We start from the raw sequence: 25,429 nt of genomic DNA on the forward strand, positions 1-25,429 counted from the left end.
CCTATTTCTCCACATCCTCTCCAGCATCTCTCTCCAGATTTTTTAATGAGTGCCGTTCTAACTGGCGTGAGACAGTATCTGCCATTTATGTTCCTTGGGGTTGCTTTTTTTGAGGAATATCTTTGTGGTGTTCTCTGTATTTCCTGGATTTGAATATTGGCCTGCCATGCTATTTTGGGGAAGTTCTCCTGGATAGTATCCTGAAGAGTGGTTTCCAGCTTGGATTCATTCTCTCCATCACATTCAGGTACAGCTATCAAACATAAATTAGGTCTTTTTATACAATCCCATATTTCTTGGAGACTTTTTTCATTTCTTTTTACTCTTTTTTTCTCTAATCTTGCCTTCTCATTTTATTTTATTGAGGTGATCTTCAATCTCTCATATCCTTTCTTCTACTTGGTTGATTTGGCTATTGAAACTTGTGTATGCTTCGTGAAGTTCTCGCGTTGTGTTTTTCAGCTCCATTTTCAATTTTTGTTGAAACTTTTAACCTGGTTTATTGTTTCAAGTGCAGGAGAGAGAGTTTTTAGGTATCAGTATATATTTAACAAGTGAGGGCACAGACCATCTATCTTTAGAGTTTGAAAACTCGGGCAGCATGTAGGACCAACTGAGGCACAGTTCGTTCTCTGTATGTTGTGTCTGTGGTGTTTGGATTTTACTCCCACTTTTGATAGGTACTTACTCTCAATCCAAAATAGAAACTAAAGAAAACATTGAAAGTCAAATCAATAGGGATGGTTTTGTCTTCGTATGCCGAACAGCTTCTAACAGGGCTGGAAAAGAAATAAGGACAGTTTGCAAAGATGAGTATTTTAAAAGTACTGTCTATATAAGACTAACTAAAGGAAAAGAATAGGAAATCTTTTCATTATTCACCATGATTCCAGACACTTAAGTTCCGATCTCAAGGAAATAGCTTTTCTCTTGGGAGTAGAGGAATGCGTGAATAAAACCAGCGGACTGCCCATGGAGCTGGAAATAACAGGAAAATTGCCCACAATTTCTTTTATAGGATGTATTGATTTTATTTCCATTTTAACAATGGGGATTCAGAGCCAGAGAGATTATGGGGCTCTTCTTGGTTTGCAAGAACATCTATCTGGTCAGGATATTTCGACATTTGTCCTCTTCTGACATAGAGATTCTCTAGGTCAAATGGATTGATTTGAACCAAATTCAAAGAAAATCTCCGAAAATATCTCTTAGGCGTTTACAATGCAAACAACCAGTTTCCCTAGGTTCTCTATAGTTGCCTGGTTTTTGTGGCCTTGCAATCCCAATTCCATTTTAGCTAGAAATCCAATATAATTCCCAGGTGATTGACATGGAATTCAGATTAGATTGGTCTTTGTCCAAAATAGCTGCCCTAACTGAGAAATACAAAGGGAATGCTTTCAGAGGACAGCAGTCAACAATTTGCTTCTTTGTCATAGGTAATGGCTAGCATTCTCTTTTCTCAATACCATCCAAAGTCGCTCAAAACCTATGAGGAGCCCTGAAACTACAACAGAGTTTCTACTCCAGCACCTAAGGAAACCAAAGGCATATGGAATCTTCATTAGTGGTCTAAGTGAGGGAAAGAAGGCCAAAGGCTGACATTCCAGAGACTCCAGAGCAAATCAGGGGTGGGGGTTGCACAACACCCTGACCCCTAGCAGTGGAAGGTGACAGAATACAAGGAAACTCTTGTATATTGTGCAGAGCTGAGCTTATTGCTTAGTGGGGGAAGCTAAACACATCATTCTTTTTTATGAGCGTGTATGTGTGCATGCATGTGTGTGTGTGAAAGTATATTAAGCATTATTCCTGAGGATAAAATTCTAAAATAGCTAAGCAACATACTGATACAGCAGACAAGCATGACTGGACATTGTACTCACTCAGTAGAATTGATGAAATAGATTATAAGAGACCCGATGCTTAGTACAAAGACAAGGATCATCTGAAAATGAAAAACAGGGACAAATGTCTAAATCTATTTCATTGACATTAAATAAATCAACAAAAGTGTGTGTCTCTTTTTATTGTACCTATGTACATGCAGCCATTTATTCACATATCACTTATGTTAGCATTCATTAATTCATCCATTTATCCATTCAAGAAAACTTGATTGAACCTTTTCTGAGTATTAAAAAAATGAACATGTACCCATTTTACTTACCAAATTTCAACTTGCACACACATTTCAGAATACAGAGTTTGTCCTTCTTACTGTTTCTAGAGACTTTTAATCTTTGATCTCAAGATGTCCTATCATGTATTCACCAATCAAACATCTATTAAGTGCTTAATAGGCACTATGCAATTTATAACACGCTAGAAAAGAAGGAGCTATTGGAAATAGACCCTGGATTTGAATTGCTGGTGATATGACAGAAGAAATAATTCTAGACATGTGTTCCCTAAAGGATAGCCAGAATTTTCACAGTAGGGAAAATGCTACAAGTGAGAAGAAGGTGAGATTTTACCATGCCAATGCCTGTGGTCTGTAAAACAGGGGGAACTTGGGGAATGCAATTAGAAACTATCCTTTCAAAGCCCTGGATGTGTTTGGATAAAATCTTTTGCAGCCTTTGTGACATTTCAGGTTAATTTTAGGTAATTTAGCATTCCTCCAGTTATTTATAGTTTCCAAACCATCTAGCTTTTAAACATGTTTAGTTGAGTGTAATTCTAACAATGAAACTCTAAATTTTATTTATGATTAAATCTTTTATTTATTTGTTTATTTATATTTACTTATTTATTTTGAGATGGAGTCTTGCTCTATCCCCAGGCTGGAGTACAGTGGCACGATCTCAGCTCACTGCAACCTCCGTCTCCTGGGTCCAAGTGATTCTCTTGCCTCAGCCTCCAAAGTAGCTGGGACTACATATGTGTACAAACCCATGCCCAGCTAATTTTTGTGTTTTTAATAGAGACAGGGTTTCACCGTGTTGGCCGGGATGATCTCTTGACCTCATGATCTGCCTACCTCAGCCTCCCAAAGTGCTGGGATTACAGGTGTCAGCCACTGGGCTCAGTCAAATCTTCTCTTTATTTTAGCTCAGATGTTCCTTGGTTGGGCTAGGTATATTAGGAAAGGACTCAGTTTCACCTCTATTAACTCTTTTTAGGTTTTTATTCCAAGTTTCTGCTGACTAGGCTACCTCTGACCTCTCCAGAATTGTAGCTTCATGTGGGGAAGGAACAGAAAGAGGAGATAAGACAAGAAACTGATATTAGATAATGATGCTCACACCCTGGGGCTCTCTGGGTATGAAAGATCTTTAATGTTTACTTTCATGGGTGGTCTCATTGCTCTTTGGAGATTCCAACTTAGTCCATATTCAAATTCCAGAAATATTTCTCTAGCTCCTCTTATGACCCAAGTACTCTTCTGTTTATCAGTGAGCAATATATGCAAAGATCCTTGCCCTCCACAGCCAGGATGACAAATGGAGATAATTAATATGCAAATTATCTGAAATGTTCGAAGCTAAATGCTATGAAAATATAGCGAAGCAAAATAAAGGGGAGAAATGCAAGGGGAAGGGGAAGAGGGAAGACAGTCTTTTTGACATTTAGTGGCTAAGCCTTCCATTTTTGGTTCCCTTGATTTCGGTGAAGCGTGTTCTTTCACTGCAACTGTTCTCTCTCTCTCTTTTGTTTTCTGCTGGAACCCTTATCCTCCCAGATTCCCCATTCATCTGGTTATAGAAGTCTCTCCCATGTGATCCACGTCAGGCCCATGGAAACTCTTAAAGTTTCTTTGCTCCAACAAACACTGGAAGGGACAGATTATGCCCTGGGTGGCAACTCATCTGACACAAAGCAGCTAGCCCAACAGTGAGCCACAAAGGAGCCACAGACCTGCCCTCTGTGCTCCCAAAGTTCCAAAGGAGGCAAATTGAGATTTCTGAGTGGTCCCTCTTCAGCTTCCTGTCCAAAGTTTGAGATGAGAGGAGAGCACCCCCATATTTCTGCAACAGCAAAACTCCTTCCAAAAATGCTCTTCTATTTTTAATTTACCCTAGTTTACATGTGATTGGGTAAAAGGCTGGGAGCTTCAACTGATTTTCTTTCAACTGCTTTGTAAGTGGTAGGATCGGGGTCTCAGCTCTCATTGTAAGTTACATTTAAAAAATCTAGGTTAAGTGATGAAGATAGTACTAAGTTTGAGGATCTCATGCAGATATTCATTTACAAGTGTGATCTGAAGCTCAGAAAAGATGTTGGGAGTGGAGATATATATACACACACACATATACCTCCACTTCAAACATCTTTTAATAGCAGCATATTGGTAATTATTAATTTTAGTGAAATATTTTTGCTTTTCTTTACATATGATTATGTACATTGTTTCTATCATGAAATGCAAAAATCATATATTGACAGATTTCTGGAAAGCTGATGGCATACATGCCATATGTTTACAACCATCCCAAACCATGGAAATGAACAAAAACACATAAGTAAATTTAAAAAGAAAAAAAAAAATTTCAAAGTTAAGAGCTGCATACCACAAATCCAAAGAATATTATCCAGAAATCACAAGGAACGGACAGCAAAAGGTATATTATAACCAAAAGAAGGCACTGGGAGCAGACAGCTTTGCAGACACTAAAAAGAGAAAAGATCACCTGGTGCCCAGCAAGCACACCATCGAGAGACAAAATTCCTTACCTGAGGAGTTTAGAAGTCATTGGACTTTCCTATTATCTAAATCAGGCAGGTTTCTTTCCCCCAAATTTGTAAGTAGCTAGAATTTCTATACGTCTCCAGAATGCATGCATGTTGAAACTCATTGTGCAACCCTTGTTGAAATCAGGGCCCACAATATCTACAAATGTAATCATTTATTACGACCTATGTGGCTAATATGGTCCAAATTACCCTTAAGCTCCTGCTTTAAGGTCCAGAGATACCCCTAAGGAAAAGTCCATCTTGGCACACTCAGTCCTGTTTTGCTGAAGCACCTTGCTGAACCCTACAGCAGTTTTCCTTCATTCCAATAACACTTTCCTTTCTCAAACCTATAGTGTTGTCAGTCATTCTTACCAACTCTCAAGATGATTACTTTCTGATGCCAGGGCTCTGCCACGTCGCCCAACAGACACTGTTCAGTGATCCAGGTAGAAATGAGAAATAATTTGAGAAGAGCTGTGCATTTTTCTTGGATTGGAGGAGCAAAATCTGGAATAGCTGGCTATTCAGAGATGGGTAGAAAGCCCTGTACCTGAGCCATGGAGGCCATGGTTTGGAGATGGAGCCATTCAGCCAAAAGTGGCCAAGAGGAGACACTCTGAGGATTAGTAGTCCCAGAGGAGAAACCTCTTGGCTAGTGGCAACAGTTATTTTTCTAGGAGGTACATTAGAAAGAAGTCAAAGAAAAAGCAACCAAAGGAGTGGAGAGCTCATCCAGGCAGAGCCTTGTCTGCAGAATTGCTGGCCCCAGCCTTATTCCCCATCCTTTTCTGTATGAGGAAACACATAGAAACCTGGGACTTTGATTTTCACAACAGGATCTAAAAGTCCATTTAGCCAGTGGATAGTTGAGGGGGTCTTCAGATAAGAAATGAAATCCAATGCAGTCTAAAAGGTCACCCTGTGTACTCTAAACCTTTGGGAATATTAGCTTACCATGGAAAAGTGCCTTTTTATGAGAAGTATAGGAAAACAGGAGGATCAGGCAAAGATAGTACACAGAATGACTTTCATGAAAGTGTTAACTCAGAATCTGTTAAGATTCAACATTTTAAAATTACAACTAGAGTTTCTAGTGAGATTTGAGAGGATATTATACTGATAAAATAAATGAAGCCTACAATCAGAAGGAACAATAATTGAGTAAGAGAGTTCTTGGGGCAGGAGGGAATGTGATGGACAAAATTAAAATCTCATTACAGGTACTGAATAGCAGAATGGATACTGATGTAAGTGAACTAGAATAAAGGAATTCTCCAAGACCACCAAGCAAAAAATTCAAGGTAAAAATTATAATTAAAAGAGTAGAGTATATGGAAGACAAACAACTATAATGGGCATTCTAGAAGAATAAGACAAACACTTTACCGAAAAAAAAAAAAAAAAAAAGCTAAAGAGAAAAGCAGAAGGTGATTCCCTGAACTGAAAATTGACCTGAGTCTAGACGGAAAAGGCCCACTAAGGCTTGTCAGGGAGGAAACATTGAAAGAAGACACACATATAGCCACATCGTGGCGAAAATAAGACTGACTTTGTAGTTCTCCTTTCTAATCTGTATCAATCAGGATGCAGCAGGGACAGCAGAAATCATACCAGTCATTTTAAGAGAATTGAATTTTAAAAACTTATTAAGTAGAATTGGAGTAGCAGAAAGGCAAGAAGAGGAATTTGGGCATAAACAACGGTGAGCTTCTGAACTTCTGCACCCCGGTGGCTGGGGGAACAACAAGAAAGTGCTTGGAATTCTCAAAATAGTAGTTTAGAAGAGGTGCTCTTTGGGGTTGGGATTCAAACTTTCGATGAAAAGAGTCAAACTCTGTAAAATATTTGAAGAGATTTATTCTGAACTAAATATGAATGACCATGGCCCGTGACCCAGCCGTCAGGAGGTCCTGAGAACATGTGCCCAAGGTGGTCAGTGTGCAGCTTGGTTTCGAACATTTTAGGGAGGCACGGGACATGAATCAAATACATTTAAGAAATACATTGGTTTGGTCCAGAAAGGCAGGACTCAGAGCAGTGGTGGGGTGGGCTTCCAAGCCATAGATAAATTTAAACATTTTCTGGTTGACAATTGGTTGAGTTTTGTCTAAAGACCTGGGATTCATAGAAATGTTCTGGTTAAGGTAAAAGATTGTGGAGACCAAGGTTCTTTGAAGTCTTGCGGTAGCTGCCCCTAGAGACAATACATGACAAGTGTTTCCTATCCAGATCTTTAAAAGGTGCTAGACTCTTAGTTACTCTCTTCAGGATTGGGAGGGCCTGGAAGAAAACGATCTAGCTATGTTAACAGAGATTCTTTACAGAGGCACATATTCCCCCATAAAGGACAGCAAAGGCAAGGCTCTTTCAATACATGGCAAAGAAACATGTTTTGGGGTAAAATATTTTGACTTTCTTCTTCTGGCATAATATTATGCCAGTCAGATTAGAAAGTTAAGTCACAATATTTAGGGTTAAATAAAACCAATCTGATGAGAATTTATAGTTTGTAGGGCATGACTCCCCAGATCCCTTAGATAGGAATTTAGACAAGATAAAAAATATCAGAGCTTACTCCTCAAGACTTAAGAGGAAGGATCCTGGCACAGATGCTAATTGTGCATCCGCAGAGACACTGTGAGCTGCTCCTGGCAGTGTTGGAAAAAAAAATGGAAACAAGAACTAAGTATAACAACTGGACTACAAATCTATTATTGACTAGGCGAGACTGAAAGGAACAGTTACAAAACACAGAAGCAACAAACAGTTCTCTTTCTGACCTGTAGGCTTCCTGCCTCGTCTCGTACTCCCTATTGGCAGAGTCTAGGAGCAAGCTTACAAAAGAGACATTCTTACTAAGTTCTGGCCCCACCTCTGGCCTCTCCTAGAGGAGAGAGACTACATTGGGAGCTGCTAGACAATAGCTTTGTACCTGGCATGTGGCCCTACGTTCTAGAAAACACTGGAGCAGCTTTTACAGAATTTTAGGGAAAACAGGTTGCAAGCCAGGAATTCAAAGTCTACCACATTGTTGTTTACTTGTAAGAGCAAGAAACAAACATTTTTGGACTCTTAAAGATTCAGAAAGTGTTACTCAATCCCCCGGCAATTATTCTCATGAAAAGGAGCATATAGATATAAAAAATGCACGAAGAAATATAGGGCAGATAGTTTGTTCTGCATTTGATTTACATAATGCTTATAACAGTCTATTAAAATTAAATTATCCACATTAGAGGATGCCAAAAAATAAATTAAAGTAATAAAACAATAAAGTAGAAATGTAAATATCAGCCAATGGTCAGTGCTTACTCTGCCTTGAGTGGTTTACATGTATTACGATAGAATTCTCCCTGCGACACTCTAATGGGTGTTATTATAACCTCCTTTATATTCATATTATGTGAATTAACTTCAATTTAGAAAAATTAACTCACTCAAGATTACATAGTAGGAAGTGGAGGAGTGAGTGTTGGAACCCAAATCTCCTGAAATTCACAAGCATGTAGTTCAGCCTCTCTGCTGAGATATGAAATTCAGACCCTGGCAGAGCTCCTGGTGTGTGTCCAATATCTTTTCTCTCTTTCTTTATTAACAGATCTCCCATTTGCTTGTTTAAGCCAATATTTAGATATTCTATTATGCAGTAAGTTTAATCTCTAAATATTATAATATAAAAACCAATAAAATAGACCACCATAAAGGAAAATGATTACATTCCCCTGGCAAATTAAAAAATAAATGCATTTCTAAATCAATACAAGCACAAAAATCCAGCTACATGACACTTACAAAAGACACACTTAAGAGGAAATAAGAAAGAAAGATTGAAAGAGAGGTAGGCAAACATATCTCAGTCAAGTAGGAATAAAATGAAAACAGAAAGATTCAAGTTACATATTAATATTGTATTCTAAAATATTCCAGCAAAAGCAAAACAAAACCAAAAACAATACAAAATTTGGCAAAAATGGATATTTCATATTGATAAAAGGCCAAGAAGATTCATATTGATATCAGCCAAGAAGATATAAAAATGACTTTGTCTATCAATGGATATCATATAAGAATATATCATTCAAAGTCTGCTGGAAACACATGACAGTCAATAAAACTAAAAAATTATAAATGAAGCTTTCTGGCATGTCCCTTTCAATCATTCAGCAAATAATTAAGGATATGGAAAACACATATACCATAATTAGTATTGCTTATACATCAAATAGATAATACATAGTCTTTAAAAATTCCATTACATAGTAGTAAAAATTGATTATGTACTAGGCAACAAAGAATTTCTCCATAAATTCTGTGGAGTAGAAATCATAAAAGCTTTGACATTCTTAGACCATAAATTTCTACCAAAGTAGAAAAGACAGCCACTCTATCCCCAGTCAAAAACTTGTCTATCCAAGGAAAGTGAAAGCATGCATTTCTCTAAATGGATCATGAATCAAACAAGAAATCAAAATTAAAATTTAAACAACTTGGGCCAGGCATAGTGGCTCATGCCTGTAGTTCCAGCACTTTGGGAGGCCAAGGTGGGTGGATCACCTGAGGTCAGGAGTCCAAGACCAGCCTGGCCACCATGGTGAAACCCTGTCTCCATTAAAAATACAAAAATTAGCTGGGCATGATGGTGATTCCTGTAATTTCAGCTACTGGGAAGGCTGAGGCTGAAGAAGCTCTTGACACTAGGAGGCAGAGGTTATAGTGAGCCAAGATGGTGCCATGGCACTCCAGCCTGGGTGACAAGAGTGAGACTCCATCTTAAAAAAAAAAATTAAACAACTTAAAAGATGAATTCTACATCACTAAAACTAAGAGCATTACTTGCCATAGTCTCTGAGATATAGCCAAAGAACTACTCCGAGGAAAAATTCTGATAAAATTAAATTCAATTCAAGAAACTGGAAAATTCAGGCAACCCAGATGTCTATTTCCACTGTGAAGGCTGTGCAAGATGGTGGCACCTAACCTGGGCTTGTGGTGTTTCTTCTGTATCTGGGCTAAGTCGAGCAAGATGATGAAACTCTGGTCCTGAATACAAGGATATCCAGCCTGACAACAAATATTACCCGATCCAATGGCCAATGACCCAGAGGGCAAAGGATGAGCTGGATCTCAGAAAGACACTCATCGAAGCTGCCCCAGCCAAGAACACAAGCTCTGTGTCGGAAGATCCAGTAGTCTAGTGAATTCACCCACACAATGTTGAAAGGAGGAATTCAAGTACTGCCAGATCCTTCAGGACACAGACGCAGGGAACTATGGACAGGAGAAGCTTGGAAATTACCAAGCTGTTTCTGCAAAGGAAGGGGCGAGTGTCCAGCCCAACCCCACACCACCTTCCACCAGCCACTGAGAAACTTTCCTGGGGTGCTAGCCTGGGATAGGTCAGGTACCCATCCTTCAGGGGGCCATTTCTACCAAGTCCCTGTGCCTCTTGTTGATCTGGCCTTGAAGTGGATGATTACTCAGAGCATGGACAAGGCATGGATGTGGATGCCAGATGTGAGGGGGGCTACTGCTAGAGCCGCTGGGTCTGCAATCGGGGTCAGTGATTAGGAGAAAATGCTAAGTGCACGAGACGTCCAAGACTAGTCACTGCTAGTGACAGAGGCAGGTAGAGGTTCCCAGGGAAGAAGCCCAGGCCCCTCTCACGTAGCTAACAGGGTGAGCCACTGCTACTGAAAACACCTGTACTAAGGATGTTCTTTGTAAAGGGCAAGCTCCACAAGAACCGTTGAGCAATGTGTGTATTACCCATTAATCCTTTTTGCCCTGGAGGATAGAATTAGCTCTCTGTGCCCCACGTCCTTGCAAAGAGGAAATGTGGATTTAGGGTTTCCTCCCAAGAGACTTAGGACCCAACCAGACTTCTCTTTTCTCAGCTTAAGATGGACTTTTACTTTTTTACTACTTTTTATTATTTGATTTTTTAAATTATTTTTTTAATTGAGACAGGGCTTTGCTCTGTTGCCCAGGCTGGAGTAGGTGGTGTGATCTCAGCTCACTACAGCCTCAGCCTCTTGGGCTCAGACGATCCTCCCACCTCAGCCTTTCAAGTAGCTGGGACCACAGGTGTGCATCATCACACCTGGGTATTTATGTCTTTATTATTTTGCAGAAATGAGATCTCACTATGTTGCTAGGCTGGTCTCAAACTCCTGGGCTTAAGTGATTCTCCTGCCTCAGCCTCCCAAAGTTTTGGGATTATTGGGATGAGCCACCACACCTTGCAAGGATGGACTTTTTGATGGAAAGAGGAAACAGTTTGGGTATCAGAAAAGGTTTATGAGAAAATTCTCATCCTGAACTTGTGATGTAGCATGTGGTACATTCATTATAACTGACTAGAGGGGAAGAAAAGGAAAATTAAGAAAAATTAAGAAAATTAAGCAAACTTGAGGCAGGAGAATTGCCTGAACCCAGGAGGTGGAGGTTGCGGTGAGCCGAGATTGCGCCATTGCACTCCAGCCTGGGTAACAAGAGCAAAACTCCGTCTCAAAAAAAAAAAAAAAAAAAAATTAAGCAAACTGACTAGAGGGGTAGAAAAGGAAAATTAAGAAAAATACTAAAATTAAGAAGGCTAAAGAAGATATTAATTATACATACACACACACTAACGTATCTATATATTTATGTATGTAGAATTAATGAATAAAGCTATTTTTTATGAGACTAATGAAACATATCTCCAAAAAGCCTAAATGAGACCAAAAAGAAGGAACGACTCATGAGGAAAGGCAAAGAAGGTTGCAAATTAGAGAAAGAGAGGCAAAAACAAAAACAAAAACAAAAAAGGTTCTTTCTAACCAAAGCTGGACTTTAATCTGTGGGGCAGTCAAGTGGAGACAAAGTTGTCCTCTCTCTGTTGGCTCCTCTTCTTTGGAAAATGACCTGTGGCTTGTATTCATTTAAAATCAAGGTGACTATATTATTTATTGTCTAAACATACAGACTTTAAAGAATAAAAGAAGCTCTATTAACAATTACACTGGGACAGCTAGCAGAAAGCTGCGTTTATGATCATCTTAGTTACAACATCAAATGTCATGCTGGTTAGTAATTACTGCTTAACGCCTCTAACAAATACTATTTTCGATAATAAACAATGAAAAAATGGGGAAGCAGGTTTCAAATCTCAAGATAGGTGCAAGAAATCAAAAGGGAATCTAAATTTCCTGACATCTGTCTCAAAATACTATTTTATATATTTTTTCTGGATTGAATTGTCCTTATAATTTTTATTAAACAACATAAATATATTATAATCTGATCATTATAAAACATAAAAAGTAAAATTTTGTTAAAAATTCATCTGTGAGATGGATTTTTAAAATTAATGTAGGTATTTATAACTTATTGGTAGAATGAGGCAGGGTTCAACATCAATATTAGTCATTGTTTACATTAATAGATATGTCATGAGATAATGTTTTTAAAAATATAACACTTACATATGTTTATTATATGCACAACCTATATATATTTATACTTATTAACTTGTGATAATGACAACACTACAATAATAATTACAATGTTAACTCATTCTTATATGTCACTTATTGAAATCTATAGTGTTGTTATCTCCACTTTATAATTTTTACATTATATTTTTATGAGATATATGTCAGTTTCCTTGTTTAAAAAGGACGTAATGGTAGTGCCTCTCTTGAAATAAAAACAGATTGTGAAATGGTAGTAGGGAAAAGGAAAACAGGCATGTGGGATTGTCAGCTTCATCAATGTTAGGAAGTAGAACTTAGGAAAGTTGGATAACTTCTTACACCTGCCAACCCTTCAGAAATCTGTTGACATCCCTCCCTTTCTTGTGGGATGTATCCCTATTTGAAGACAGGATCTATGGACTAACCTGAATTCAGATCTAATTTTACCTCCACTGCCTCCACTGGCTTCACTAGCCATTCACTTTACTACTCTCCATAAAGAAGTGCCACAAGAAGTCACAAATTATTTCAAAATTTATATTTATAGATACAATTATGGGAGGAGAAGGGCCTGAACACCCAAATAAGAAAAACTGGACAATGTTGCTGAGAATTTGCAGAGATTTGAAGGAAGAAACTCGTGGTAGTAGGTACGTCCTTCTGGGATGGGGTAAGAAAGAAATTTAGCTTTTACTTTGTACTTTTAAAATATTGTATCAAGTGCATGAAAAGCTAAACAGTAATATCCATAGATGATTAGTGCAGAAAAAAACATAAGGTATATTACCTGCAAAAAAAATCCTAGGAACGTAGTGTAGTGTTTCCTGCCAGGGTCTTCTTTATTCATATGATAAAAATCTCTAAACTGTATTCTCATGCTATATAACAAAATAAATTCTTGATGCTTCATGCATATATGCATTCAATATAAAATATGGAATAAGGAAAGGAAATGAGAGAAAAACAAAGATAAAGATACAACTCATCTCAAGATGGTGGAAAAGGTTTATTTCATTTATACATAAACAATGCATATGAAGTATGAAGAGACTGATCTTTTCCACTATGTTTTATGTTTTTCTTTTCTTTTGCCTAGAGGTTGGACTACATTAGGAAAATGAGAGAAAAAAAAACCCAGCAAAGTAAGTGATTTAATCACTCCAAGCACCGTTTTTGAAATATTCTTTCCCATTTCCAAATGAATTATGATGCTTTATTTCTGCATTTAGTTGCTTTGTATACTAAGGTTGACAACGGTTGTTGTTGCCAGGGGCTTAATTTATCTACGGAGAGGATTACACTTTCATAGAAAAGGTTATGCATTTACAGAAAGTATTTAAGGCAGAATACAAAAACACAAAATGCTAGATTACCTCAAAAAAAAAAAAAAAAAAAAAAAAAAAAAAAAAGAAGCCGGAGAAACAGAAGGTAAACATACAATAGTGCTTAGGATGATGCTAAAAATAGATACACGTGCTAATAAGCCATAATTTTGGTTTTACATTTTCTAGCCACAAAGCAATAGAGAAACACAGTCAGTTACAGAATTAAAAACAAAAATCTCCAGTAGAAGTAAGATAATTGTTTGAGAATAGGGTCGTATTTGGAACTAAATTCAGAAGAAAAATTTTCCCGTAGGTAGTTGATATAACACACCAAACCCGTAGATGCTACAGAGTCGGTCAATACCTTGTCATATTCTATTAATATTAATAATACAGGAAGGCCTCTAGAAGGTACCCTGTTTCGAAGGGAATCTTCTTATTGGACTGTTGGAATTCCCCGCTCGCTTTCCTTCTTTCTCTTTCCCTCTTTCTTCTTTTACTTTTTAATCCGTCTTCCTGTTTTCCTCTCCCCCCTTTTTCCTTTCCTTATTCTTCTATTGGGTGGTTGCCCATGTATTCTCCCTCAAAGTATTAAGGGCATTCGTTTGTAGGGTATGTAAAAATTTGCTGTTCTGGAGGATTTTCATATAGATACTTCATCTTCATTGGAAAAGAACATGTAATGATTTCTTTTCCGTGACCTGGAACTGTTTAATTCGCATCAGAGATACCTACTCCCTCCCTGAAGATTTTAGAGACAGGACCTTGAAATCATCCAAGTCTCTCATCAAAGGAGCAGAAAGGGAGGGTGGTGACGATGATTCTGGGTCTTTGACAATTTTATTTTTTCCAGATATTTGGTCTGTTTTAATTTCTCCTCTTATGGACACTTTTGGTAATTCATATTATCCTAATAAATCATTTAGTTTTCAAAAGTAATTGCATATATAGTTTTCAATTTCCTTTTAGTGTGTATTTTCTCATTTAAATGTCTTATTTCATGGATTTGTATTTTTTCCTTGTTTATAGACTAGCTATTGATTTCTCTATTTCATTGTCTGAGGTAATCAGCTGTTTTATAATTCATTAATTTCTATCTTTTAAATTTATTCTGCTTAGATTTAATGTTTTCATTCCCTAACTTTTTGAGCTTGATACTTAGTTCACTTATTTTATTTTTCATTGATCATAATTGTTCTTTAATGTTTTATATATTTTGAGGTTATATTTTTGGTGTAGTGATACTGATGATGTTATATCTTCTTTGTGATTTGTTACATTTATCATTTCAAAGGTTATGGTTGAATTGTGTTGAATTCAAACTTATGTGACATTAAAATTGTACTTCTAATTTCTATCATCATTTTCCTGGCATACCTTTGAAAATTCCTTTATTTTCAGCCTTTAGTGCCTCTTGAACGTTAAAATGTAGTTGGACCATGTCAACTCATGCTTTAAGATCTCAGCCTTCTCTTTGCCTTAGCATTAAGTCATTCCCTTTGAGTCCTTTAGCCTCTGTCTATGAATCTTAAGACACTGAGCCATTTTCCAGTTTCTTCTCAGACCTCGCCATCCCCTGACCTCCATGTCCCTAGCATAGGAGTCTCCTTCTGGTGCTTGCAGTAAACTCTTGTGATGCTCTTCGCCTCCACAATTCTATCCTCTCAATCTGGAACCTCATTACCTTAATTCTTCAATTGCTTTATTCTTTGTCATCATGCTTTAGCTCAAATATTACCTGTTTAGAGGTTTTTTTTTTTTTTTTTTTTCTCTGATCACTGTGATCCAGCACCAAACCACCAAACCTCACAAACACTTCAGTCACATTTCCCTCATGGCATTCATCATCTGAATTTATCTTAAGTATGTATGCATGCATTTTTCCTATCTGTCTCCACTGGATTTTAAGTTTCTTAAATGCAAGACTCTTGCCTGCATTTTCCACTATATCTAGAGTGTCTGCCTAGCATATACTTGGCAAACAATAAATATTTGTTGAAAGAAGTAAAATAATTTCAAAGGAAGGAAAGAAGGATAGAAAGAAGGAACTATAGCCATTTTATTTTCTTAAAACCGTACTTGAGATCTCTATGGGGCTCAGTTATGCCTTTCAAAGCTCAAGTATTTTTTTAGATAGGTCCTCTCTCTGTCGCGCAGGCTGGAATGCAGTGGTGTGATCACAGCTTACTGCAGCACTGCAGCCTTGACCACCCAGGATCAAGGGATCCTCCCATCTCAGCCTCCTGAGTAGCTGTGACCACAGGTGCAGGCCAACATGCTGAGTTAATTTTTAATTATCTGTAAAGATGAGGTCTTGCTGTGCTGCTCAGGTTGGTCTTGATCTCCTGGGCTCAAGCGACCCTCTTGCCTTTGCCTCTCAAAGTGCTAGAGTACAGGCATGACCACCACACCTGGCCTAGAGTATTCATTCTGGTCTAAGTTTTACTCCATACCTCCTGCTGTTCCACATAGATAATCATCAGCTGTTATAGGTTAAAATAATACGGTTTCCCTTGATTAAATAAGTAATTTTTATTGGTATGTAATTTGTAATCATTCCTTTTCCACCAATTCCCATATGCAATACTCATATAACGGATGTCGTAAATTCTCTTCTCCCTCACCCCAGTGACCTTTAATACATTATTCCCAAAGTTACTCTCACACAAACATGACTTCAACATTTGTAGAGATCCTAACCAAGAAATCCCTAATATCATCAGAGATAATTACAAAATCTTTCTGCAATGGGTCATACCCACAGAGATTTCAGGAAAAGAGATAAAAAACTTGAGAAGACCGAAAATGGAGAGGCACATTTCCAGATGATTCAACATTCCCTAGAGCTTTTATGAAAGCAGTTTTACTTATATACTTCCAAGCAAGTTTTAGCAATGTATTACATCGAAATTAAGTAGTAACTGGGAAAGAGCCATGTTTTTGCTAATTATAGAAAGCAGACGATAATCTCTAGTTCATATGAACCTACTTCCACCATAAGATCATCTGATGGCAGCATACCCCTAATTATGAAATTCATCTTTTCATATTTTAGATCAAACTACACTCCTGAAATAATGATCACTGCAATCTTTATTTATAGGGCATCTGCTATTTCCATACAGTGGAAAATAAACATAGTATGTTATCCTCAGGAGCTCACCGTACTCTGAGAGAGACAGGCATGAGCACAGATAATTCTGATAGCAATGCTAAGTGAAATTAAAGAAGCTAGAGGAGGAGCTCTTAGCTCAATAAAGAGGTAAGGTTAGGATGCCCCTAGGAGATAATGCCAAAGTGAGATTTAATATGTTCAAATTACTGAGATTAAAATAGGAAGTAGAGTGATAAATATCATAGAGGGGCACTAAAGACTAGTTTGCTAATGAGTAAAGAGGTCTATTGGAATCAAAGGAGAGGAAAGTAGCTATATATTTCAGGGCTGATTACTAAACATTTTTTAAAAATATCTATGTTCATATCTATCTGCATATATAAGGAGAACCAAACGCTCACAACCATTGTCCTAACAAAGCTTTCTTCCTAGTGGAGAGAGACTGATAATAAATATAAAACATAATTATAATGCACAATTAGTAATTATATAATTATAAATATATAATTAAATAATTAGTAAACATAATTATATAATTGCTATAATTATAAATGTATAATTATCTAATTAGTAATTAACTATAATTAGTAAGAATATAGTTACTAATAATTATATAATTATTACATATATAATTACATATCATTATATAAGGTATTATATATTATCAATTATATGATATTAATATATAATATGATTTTATATTATAAAATTATAGTAATACAATATAACTATTAGCAATTATATTCACTCCAGTGGTAAACAAAGCAAGATAATGAGTAAAAAACAGTAGAGGGGGTGATGGTCATATTTTAGATAAGACGACCAAGAGAACATCAGATGTTTACCTGGAGAATCGATTTATACTGACTATGATCACATCTATGGCTACAATTTGTTAGCAAGCTAACAGTGAAAGTGTACTTACCAACACTTGCCCTACAAAGGTCTGGGCCGAAAGCAACATTTCTATACGATCACGAAATTGTCCCTTCAAGCGGAGGCTTCTTACAGGGTCCTTACCGATCCTACCTGATGTGAGCAGTTCCTACAATAGAGAGAAAGAAATTGAAGATATGAGCTGCATCTCAGAGAAATAAATCTGTTTTACTTATGTTGATAGAGCCTCTTGTGATGGTATCAGTCGGAAATCATTCTACCTTGTCTAAACCAGGGAACCCTGAAGTTGCTTATTCGATATTTCATAATACGGATTTTACTGGATTTGCATTTTCCTAGTTTTCTGCACAGCTTTTTTATACTGAATTCTGTAGTCTTCCTCCATGTCTTTCTCACGTATACTCAGTCCCTACACCCTTCAAACTGACATCACTGCAAGGATCAGAATTAGGAGCAGCATGCTTCTTTCTGCTCTGGGGATAAACGTTAACAGTTTCCGTTGAGATATGTGGACAAAGAAAAAAAGATTACAAATTGATTTTTAGGTGATTACTTAAGTGTCCACATTTTGCGAGAGAAGGGGGAAGCTTTCAGCATTTTTGTGTTGCTTTTAGTTTTTTACCTGATGTTATATTCTGAAATTGTAATCCTTCCTCACATTTATAGAATATCTTTACTGATTATATTTAAATGTTATAGTAATTCCATATGATAAAGTTAGGCATGATTAAATCAATTTTCTGTTGCTATGAAAACCAGGATATGGAGAAATTGAATGACTTTCCTAATTATCAGGCAATGAGGAAAGGCTGGAGCCTGAGCTAGCATCCATTGTTTGTTGATAATAGTCTAGACTCACCACAAGGAAATATCTGAACCAACTAGGACTAGCCATACCAAGCTGCCTGAGTCTCTCTGACTTTCAAAAAAGCTCATTTTATATAAACGCAGAATTTCAAAATCACTTAATTTTTCTACCCATATTCTCTGAATGATAGGAAGGAAAGTCTCATTAAAAAATGCTTCGATAAAGTTCACATCCTGATCAATGATTTGTCCTCTATTACTCAATGACTCATGTGTGCTCCTAAATGTTGTCTGAGAACTAATTTTAAAAAATACGAGGTATGACATTAGTACAGAACACTCATTTGAATCCCATCATCGAATTGGAGCTACCTTCTGTGGAAAAACAAATTCGTCCTAAGATATAATAAAATCATGCTTATAGATGGAATAAATGTTTTAAAATGCACATTTAAAGAGATAAATTATATCTCTCCAAATACTTTTTTAAATAGCTCTTCACAGTACACCTAGATTTCTGACTTTTTGTTTTGTTTTGTTTTGGTTTTACATTTGTCCAACTTCTCCAAAGGCTTAGAGAAAAACAGGGCCCTCTCAATTTAATGAAACAAAACAACTTACTGAAAAGTAACTCAACTTTGATCAAACTCTTTCCTCAAGATTCACAAGCATTCTGGTTACTCAGGCTCACTTCTTAACATTTTGTAACATTTGCTAAATATTTGTAAGTATAGGCTACATCTGGATTGAAGCATAGAGGTAAGTTACACCCAAAGTGAGAGATGAAAAATACAGAAAATTGAAAAATGTACTCTCATATTTTTGTAATCACACAAAAAAGAACATGATAGAGAAGAGCATTGCCTGGAGCATAAGACTAAGAAGATTTAAAAATCCTACAAATTGAGTTGTGCATTAAAAACAAAACAAGGTAGAAACCAGGAGGCAGATTCATCATAGCTATTTACCCATGAGTCAATATCCTACAATTCTTTCTACAATTGTTACACCACTGTTCAAAGTCCTTAATGTAGAAATAATCAATAGAGAAAACTTGTTTGGGAGCAGAATCTATAAGCTTCAATTTTGGATAATTTTCAAATACAGAAATCAAAATTCCATATTACCAATAACCTTAAAATTTTATCAATTTATACATTATATTATTTTATGTAGATTTTTAGCACTAAAATAAACGTTTTAAGTAAATTTTCAATATTATGATGCACAGGTGAAATGTGTTCTGTTATGGAAATTGGTATAATCTATTAGAGAAAGAAAGTTAGAGAAGCAAAAATGGAAACAAACTACACAGAGTAAATAAAACTCTTTGCCTTTGACCTCTGGTAATAGAACATCCATTACACAGCATTTGAGAGCTTTATTTCAAGCTCTTAAGCAATGCCTTATCTGTATAATACATTATTTATTCTCGTCATCATTGTTTGCCAGCTGTTATCTAACAACATCAACTCCTGCTAAGCTCGTTTGGGTATAAGAAGTGTCCTTGCATTTATGGCTGGATGGTGCATGCATGTGTGCGTGGGCTTCTGTGTGTATGTGCAACTCAATGTGTTGCCTTTACATGGTATACAAAAGGCAATGTATGCATGTCAGTACATATGCATTATGCACAAACGATTTATGAAAGTGGGGTTGACGTTGATGTCTTGTTCTTTTTCACCTCCTTTCTACGACCTAGCACAGTTGTCTTGTTAAGATTCAAGATAGAGGCATGGACATAATGTTTATGAACCTTTTTTTCAGAACAGTGACCTCTGTTTCCAGAGCTAACATTAATCATCATCCACATAAGACACTGCTTTTTCCAGTGATAGGAGAAAGAAGAGGCCTGGCCCTGTCTCTGCAGGCTTCAGAATGTGGCTTGGGGTCTGGCTTACTACCCTTTCTGAGGCACCAGGCCATAGATGCTGAATCTGTTAGCCTGAAATACTGAATGAAGCCCAGATCTTTTGCTAAACACAAACCTACCCCAAACCCATCTCTGACTTCACACACAGGGATCCCTGATAAGGAAACTGACCAAGATAATTCCTGTTGCCTTGTTGATTTGCCGTTTTTTAGCAGCTCTCCAGATCATCCTGAAGATCAACAAGATGATGAGTCCACTGAAGAAGGTTAAAAAGGAAGAGAGAATGAATGCTGTTTGGATCTCAGTTGTACAGGAAATTTTTGCCACGTCTTCCCCATTTTCATCTTTTAGTTTAGTCTGAACTAAGTCTGAACTTAGTCTGAACATGTCTGAAACCTGTTTGAGACATCAGTAGACAGAATTGCTGGGCCATTTGATGACATAGTGGTCACCTGGTAACAATTCCAGGAGTCAGAGTTCACTGTACCACAGTGTTCCAATGCTAGGTGTGATAACCAGTGAGTAGTTCCACCAGGTCTGCCAAACCCCTGGTGCCAGCTCTTGGGTTGTGAATGAATACACAACTGGAGATGGCTGGGGCCTACAATGTGAGTAGTAAAAAAGCCAGAATCCTAGAACCGATTGTTACTTTCTCTGTGCCTTGAGGAAATCCGATTCTCTGTAGCAATGATCAGCTGGTTATCTGTTAATGCAGTGAAAGAATTTCAAATCAACTTCTTTTGAGTGAAACGACAGCCAACTACGTGTGTGAATGAGTTGATTCTCCATCTGGGAGGATGCCACGTTCTTAGTAAGCTTGGAAGGACAGAAGAGAGAAGTACTTTAAGGTTTTTGTTTATCCTTTAAACAAAGGAGCAGATATGCAGGATTACTAAGTCTAGAAGATCTAGTGTACAGAACAAAGACTAAAATGAATGAAATTATTTTGTCTTCATGATTTTTGCTGAAAGAGTAGATTTTAAGGGCTCTTGTTGCATACACGCACAAAAGATGAACTACGTGAGATGATAGATACGCGAATTTGCTGGACTGCCGTTGCTGTTTCAGTATGTGTAAGTATATTGAAAGAGCATTTTTCATTTGTGCTCATATGTGGGAGCTAAAACAGCGGATCTCATAAAGTTAGAGAGTAGATGCATGGACATTTAAGGCTGGGAAGGAAAGGTGGCAGAAGAAAGAATTGGGATAAAGAGAAGTTGATGAATGGGTATAAATATTTGATTTGATAGAAGAATAACATGTAATGTTCGATAGATCAGTGAGGTGACTACAGTTTATGATAATCTATTGTACATTTCAAAATAGCTAGAAGAGAATAATTTGAATGTTTCTAGCATAAAGAAAATACAAATATTTAAGTTGATTGATATCCCAAGTACACTGACTTGCTCTTTACAAATTATGTGAATGTATTAAATTATCATATGTGCCTTGAAAATATGGGTATCTATGATGCATCAATCCAAAAAATATCATGTTATACTCCTTAATTACACACAATAAAAATCAAGATTACCTTGAAACAGAAAAAAGGGATTTTGCTTATTCTTTACATAAGAAAGGCATAATGTAGAGATGCTGGTGTTGAAAAGACAGTTTAACTAGTGTTGTCATTGGTTGATTGCTATTTCAGCCCATAAATCTGTTCCACTTATCTTTTCTTTATGGAAACTTCCCCTTTCTTGCTTTTATTACTGCCCTGGCAGCAAAACTTTTGGCCCAGCAGAGGTAAAGTTCAGAATGAGAGAAATTTCTTTGATTTTCCCTGATGTTTTCAAAGGTGTAAGAAATGTCACGCCTTTCAGTGTGCACGAGTGGCAGGTGAAATGTCAGAACCCAGTGGAGGGCCTCGTTCACCCCAGTTATTACGAAGATGACCTGACACCAGGTAAAGAGACCCAAGAGAAATCACCGTGCTGTCCTTGGGAACCCATCACGACTCTGTGCTGTTGGGCAGGCTGTTTCAGAAGATAACGGTAGCATTTCCTAGGACAGCTGCCACAATTACATATCCTTCCTTTAAGCTTACCTATCATTTCTACAAAATCCTGTCATTGAGTGGCATTTAAAAGGATACTGGTCTAGGAGTTAGGAGCCCTGCATTCCAGCCCAGTCCTTCTATTAAGTCACTGTGTGATGTCTAACAAGTCATTTAAATTTTTGTAGTCTTTTGATTTTATGTGGAAGATAATACCTACCTGATAGTTACCGTGGGGATTCGAAAAGGTAGTGTGAACATATTTTGAAAAGCATAAAACTCAATATAAGATGCCGTTAGCCATTTCTGCTCCTTTTTTGAATGACATTAATTATTTAAAAAAAGGAGGAGGAAGAAAGTAAAGGGATGAAGGGAGAGAGGGAGGGAGGAAGGGAAAGAGGAATGAAGGAAGGAAGAAAGGGAGGGAAGGAGGGGAGGAAGTAAGGGAAAGGGGGAGGAATCACTTGTTAATCTCTCTCGCGTGTGTGTGTGCACACTCATGCATACACACACACACACACACACACACACACACCCCTATAGCTATTTGGACAAGATCAGAGTTTCCAAGCCAAAATTCATCCACATCCTTTACTTAGTATTTTCCCTCTTAAGTAATGATTAAACTATCATTATTCACTTTAATTTTCTCATGTTCTTCACTTTTGCTATTTACTATTTCTTAGGATGGAGAAAAGATACAGAGATCAGGCGGTGGTCAGTCGGCTCAACAGCAACACAGGCTTATTGAACAAAGGCTTGCAGAGGGGGCACACCAGCTAGCTGGAGTCCAAGCCCCGCTTACAGCCTGGAGCAGTTGTAGGTCTGGACAGGGGACGTGGGGCAGTATGAGTAGCTGAACTGCAGGATACGATAAGGGAGGAATTTCTTGCAGTCAGATGGTTAGGCCTGTGGCCTGCCAGAATGTTTCTCATGGCCCAAGCCCCTCCCATGGAATTTTTCAACCCTAACCATAGTGTGCAAAATGGCAGGGGTTTACAGGATGGCGCTGGTTGGGCTAACGCTATTTTCAATGTATTTTGATTCTGCTGTATTATGATGCATCCTGGGCATCTCTTCCTTTGTTGCAGATATTGCTCGATGAATCCATAAAAGGGATTCCATTCAATTCAAACAGGCAGGTAGTTTGTCTCTCTAATACTCTGTTATCGTAATAATAATACTAGTAATAATACTAGTAATAATAATACTAGTGTCTGCAAACGAGTGGAAAATTGTACAGGTGGTTTCAAAGTCAGTCTCTTCAAACCCATCTTGAACCTAGCATGACCAACAGTCGCTGTTCAGAACTATTCCAAGTTCAAAACTGAACTTTCCAGTGCCTTGAGAAACCGCCCAGTCCTGGCAAACTGCAGCGACTGGCCACCTGCATCCCAAGACACGTCATCTACGCCGTGCTCCAATTACACTGCCTCCTCTTAGCCACGAGGACATGCAAACCTTTTCCTTCTCCAGGCCCTTACAACGCAATGCTTCTGTTCCCTCTGCCCAGAGCACTCACTGCAGTAGTGTTTGCTATTTTCTTGTCCTTCAGTTCTCCCTTGGTCTCTCACATGGCATTCTGACCCTTTCTTTTATAGCACTTCATAGGACTCAAGATTTGTTGTTATGTGACTTACTTGTTGCCTGGTTTGTTTTCTGTCTCATTTCACAAGACTGTAAGTTCCACAAGTGCAGGATATCATCGATGTTTTAGTTGTCACCGATTACTCTGTGTCTAGTATTGTACCTGGCACATGCCTGGGAATGTGTATAGACTTTATAAATATTTGGTGATTGAATGAATACATTGTTGAGCCTCAAAAATATTTGTTAGGTGAATGAAATACTAAATCTGCATGAACCTTAACCCAAGTTATCCAGACTTCTCTGCTGCATATTTCTCACCTCTGACTGCAGACTCTTCTTGTGACAAAAGCACCATCCAGAGTGTGTAATGCATGGTTCACAGTGTGTGTGCATGTGCATGTGTGTGCGTGTGTGTGTGTGTGTAATGCATGGTTCATAGTTGTGTGTGCATGTGTGTGTGTATGCATGTTTCACAGTGTATGTGCATGTGCGTGTGTGTGTGTGTGTGTGTGTGTAATGCATGGTTCATAGTTGTGTGTGCATGTGCATGTGTGTGTGTATGTGTGTGTGTAATGCATGGTTCACAGTGTGTGTGCATGTGTGTGTGTGTGTAATGCATGGTTCACAGTGTGTGTGCATGTGTATGTGTGTGTGTAATGCATGGTTCACAGTGTGTGTGCATGTGCATGTGTGTGCGTGTGTGTGTGTGTGTGTGTGTGTGTGATGAAAAGGACATCTGATTTGGAAGAAGTGTCCCCATCTTTGCAAATTTATGGCCAGGTGCAGTGGCACATATCTGTAATCCCAGAACTTCAGGAGGCCAAGGCGAGTGGATCACCTGAGGTCAGGAGTTTGAGACCAGCCTGGCCAACATGGTGAAACCTCCTTTCTATTAAAAATACACACACAAAAAAATTAGCCAGATGTGGTGGTTGATGCCTGTAATCCCAGCTACTCAGGAGGCTGAGGCAGGAGAATTGCTTCAACTTGGGAGGTGGAGGTTGCAGTGAGCTGAGATCATGCCACTGCACTCTAGCCTAGGCTACAGAGCATGATTCCATCTCAAAAAAAAAAATTGGTAATTATTTTCAGTTATTGAGTTATTTGGTGATGGGCGACATGTGACTAGGCACAGATCTTTGTAGCCTGGTAGTAGTTGAGTATTCAGAACTTGGAAGGTAGAGAACTTTGAGGCAATACTACCCTTCACAGGAATGAAGGTAGTATTCTCCTTGTCCTTGATGGTTTGCTAAAAATAAAAAATAATAACTTTTTTTGACTACCAGCTGCAAGCTAGAATCTTTGTCAAGTGTGTGTGTGTGTGTGTGTGTGTGTGTGTGTGTGTTGAACAACTACCTTATACCAAGCACTGGGAGCACCAGGGTCATCAGAACCAATCTAATTCATTCCCTCACAGAGGATAGAGTTAACTGAGGAGGATGTTTACAATGACAAACTGCAAAAAGTGTTTAGAAAATAAACTAATCTAGTGAGAAGAGAGGTCAAGAAAGCTACCTCAAGTACGTCACGTTTGATGCTGAGGTCTGAAGGATGGGAAGCTTCCCAGGCCAGGACCACTAAGGGCTTAAGGAGGCTGGGGTAAGCATGATCAGGCAGAGAAAATACGTGGGAAAGAGAATGAACTTCTGAAGGGCATTCCATTGGCCAGATGGAAAGCAGTGGCCCAAG

At 37.8% G+C, this 25,429-nt stretch overlaps 1 protein-coding gene across 1 annotated transcript in view; it reads right to left on the bottom strand.

The window, feature by feature from the left end:
• The window catches only part of KCNU1 (potassium calcium-activated channel subfamily U member 1), a 129,785-nt gene extending 109,247 nt beyond the window's left edge, over positions 1-20,538 (bottom strand). The window contains exons 1-4 of the mRNA XM_010348739.3: positions 20,323-20,538; positions 17,500-17,619; positions 1,887-1,948; positions 689-779 (exon numbers count right to left, since the gene is read on the bottom strand). Of these exons, the coding sequence (XP_010347041.1) occupies positions 689-779; positions 1,887-1,948; positions 17,500-17,619; positions 20,323-20,538 (489 nt within the window). The remainder of the gene's footprint in view (positions 1-688; positions 780-1,886; positions 1,949-17,499; positions 17,620-20,322) is intronic.
• Positions 20,539-25,429: the final 4,891 nt, after the last annotated feature.

Source organism: Saimiri boliviensis, chromosome 13 (assembly GCF_048565385.1).
Source record: "Saimiri boliviensis isolate mSaiBol1 chromosome 13, mSaiBol1.pri, whole genome shotgun sequence".
Classification (NCBI taxonomy): Eukaryota; Metazoa; Chordata; class Mammalia; order Primates; family Cebidae; genus Saimiri; species Saimiri boliviensis.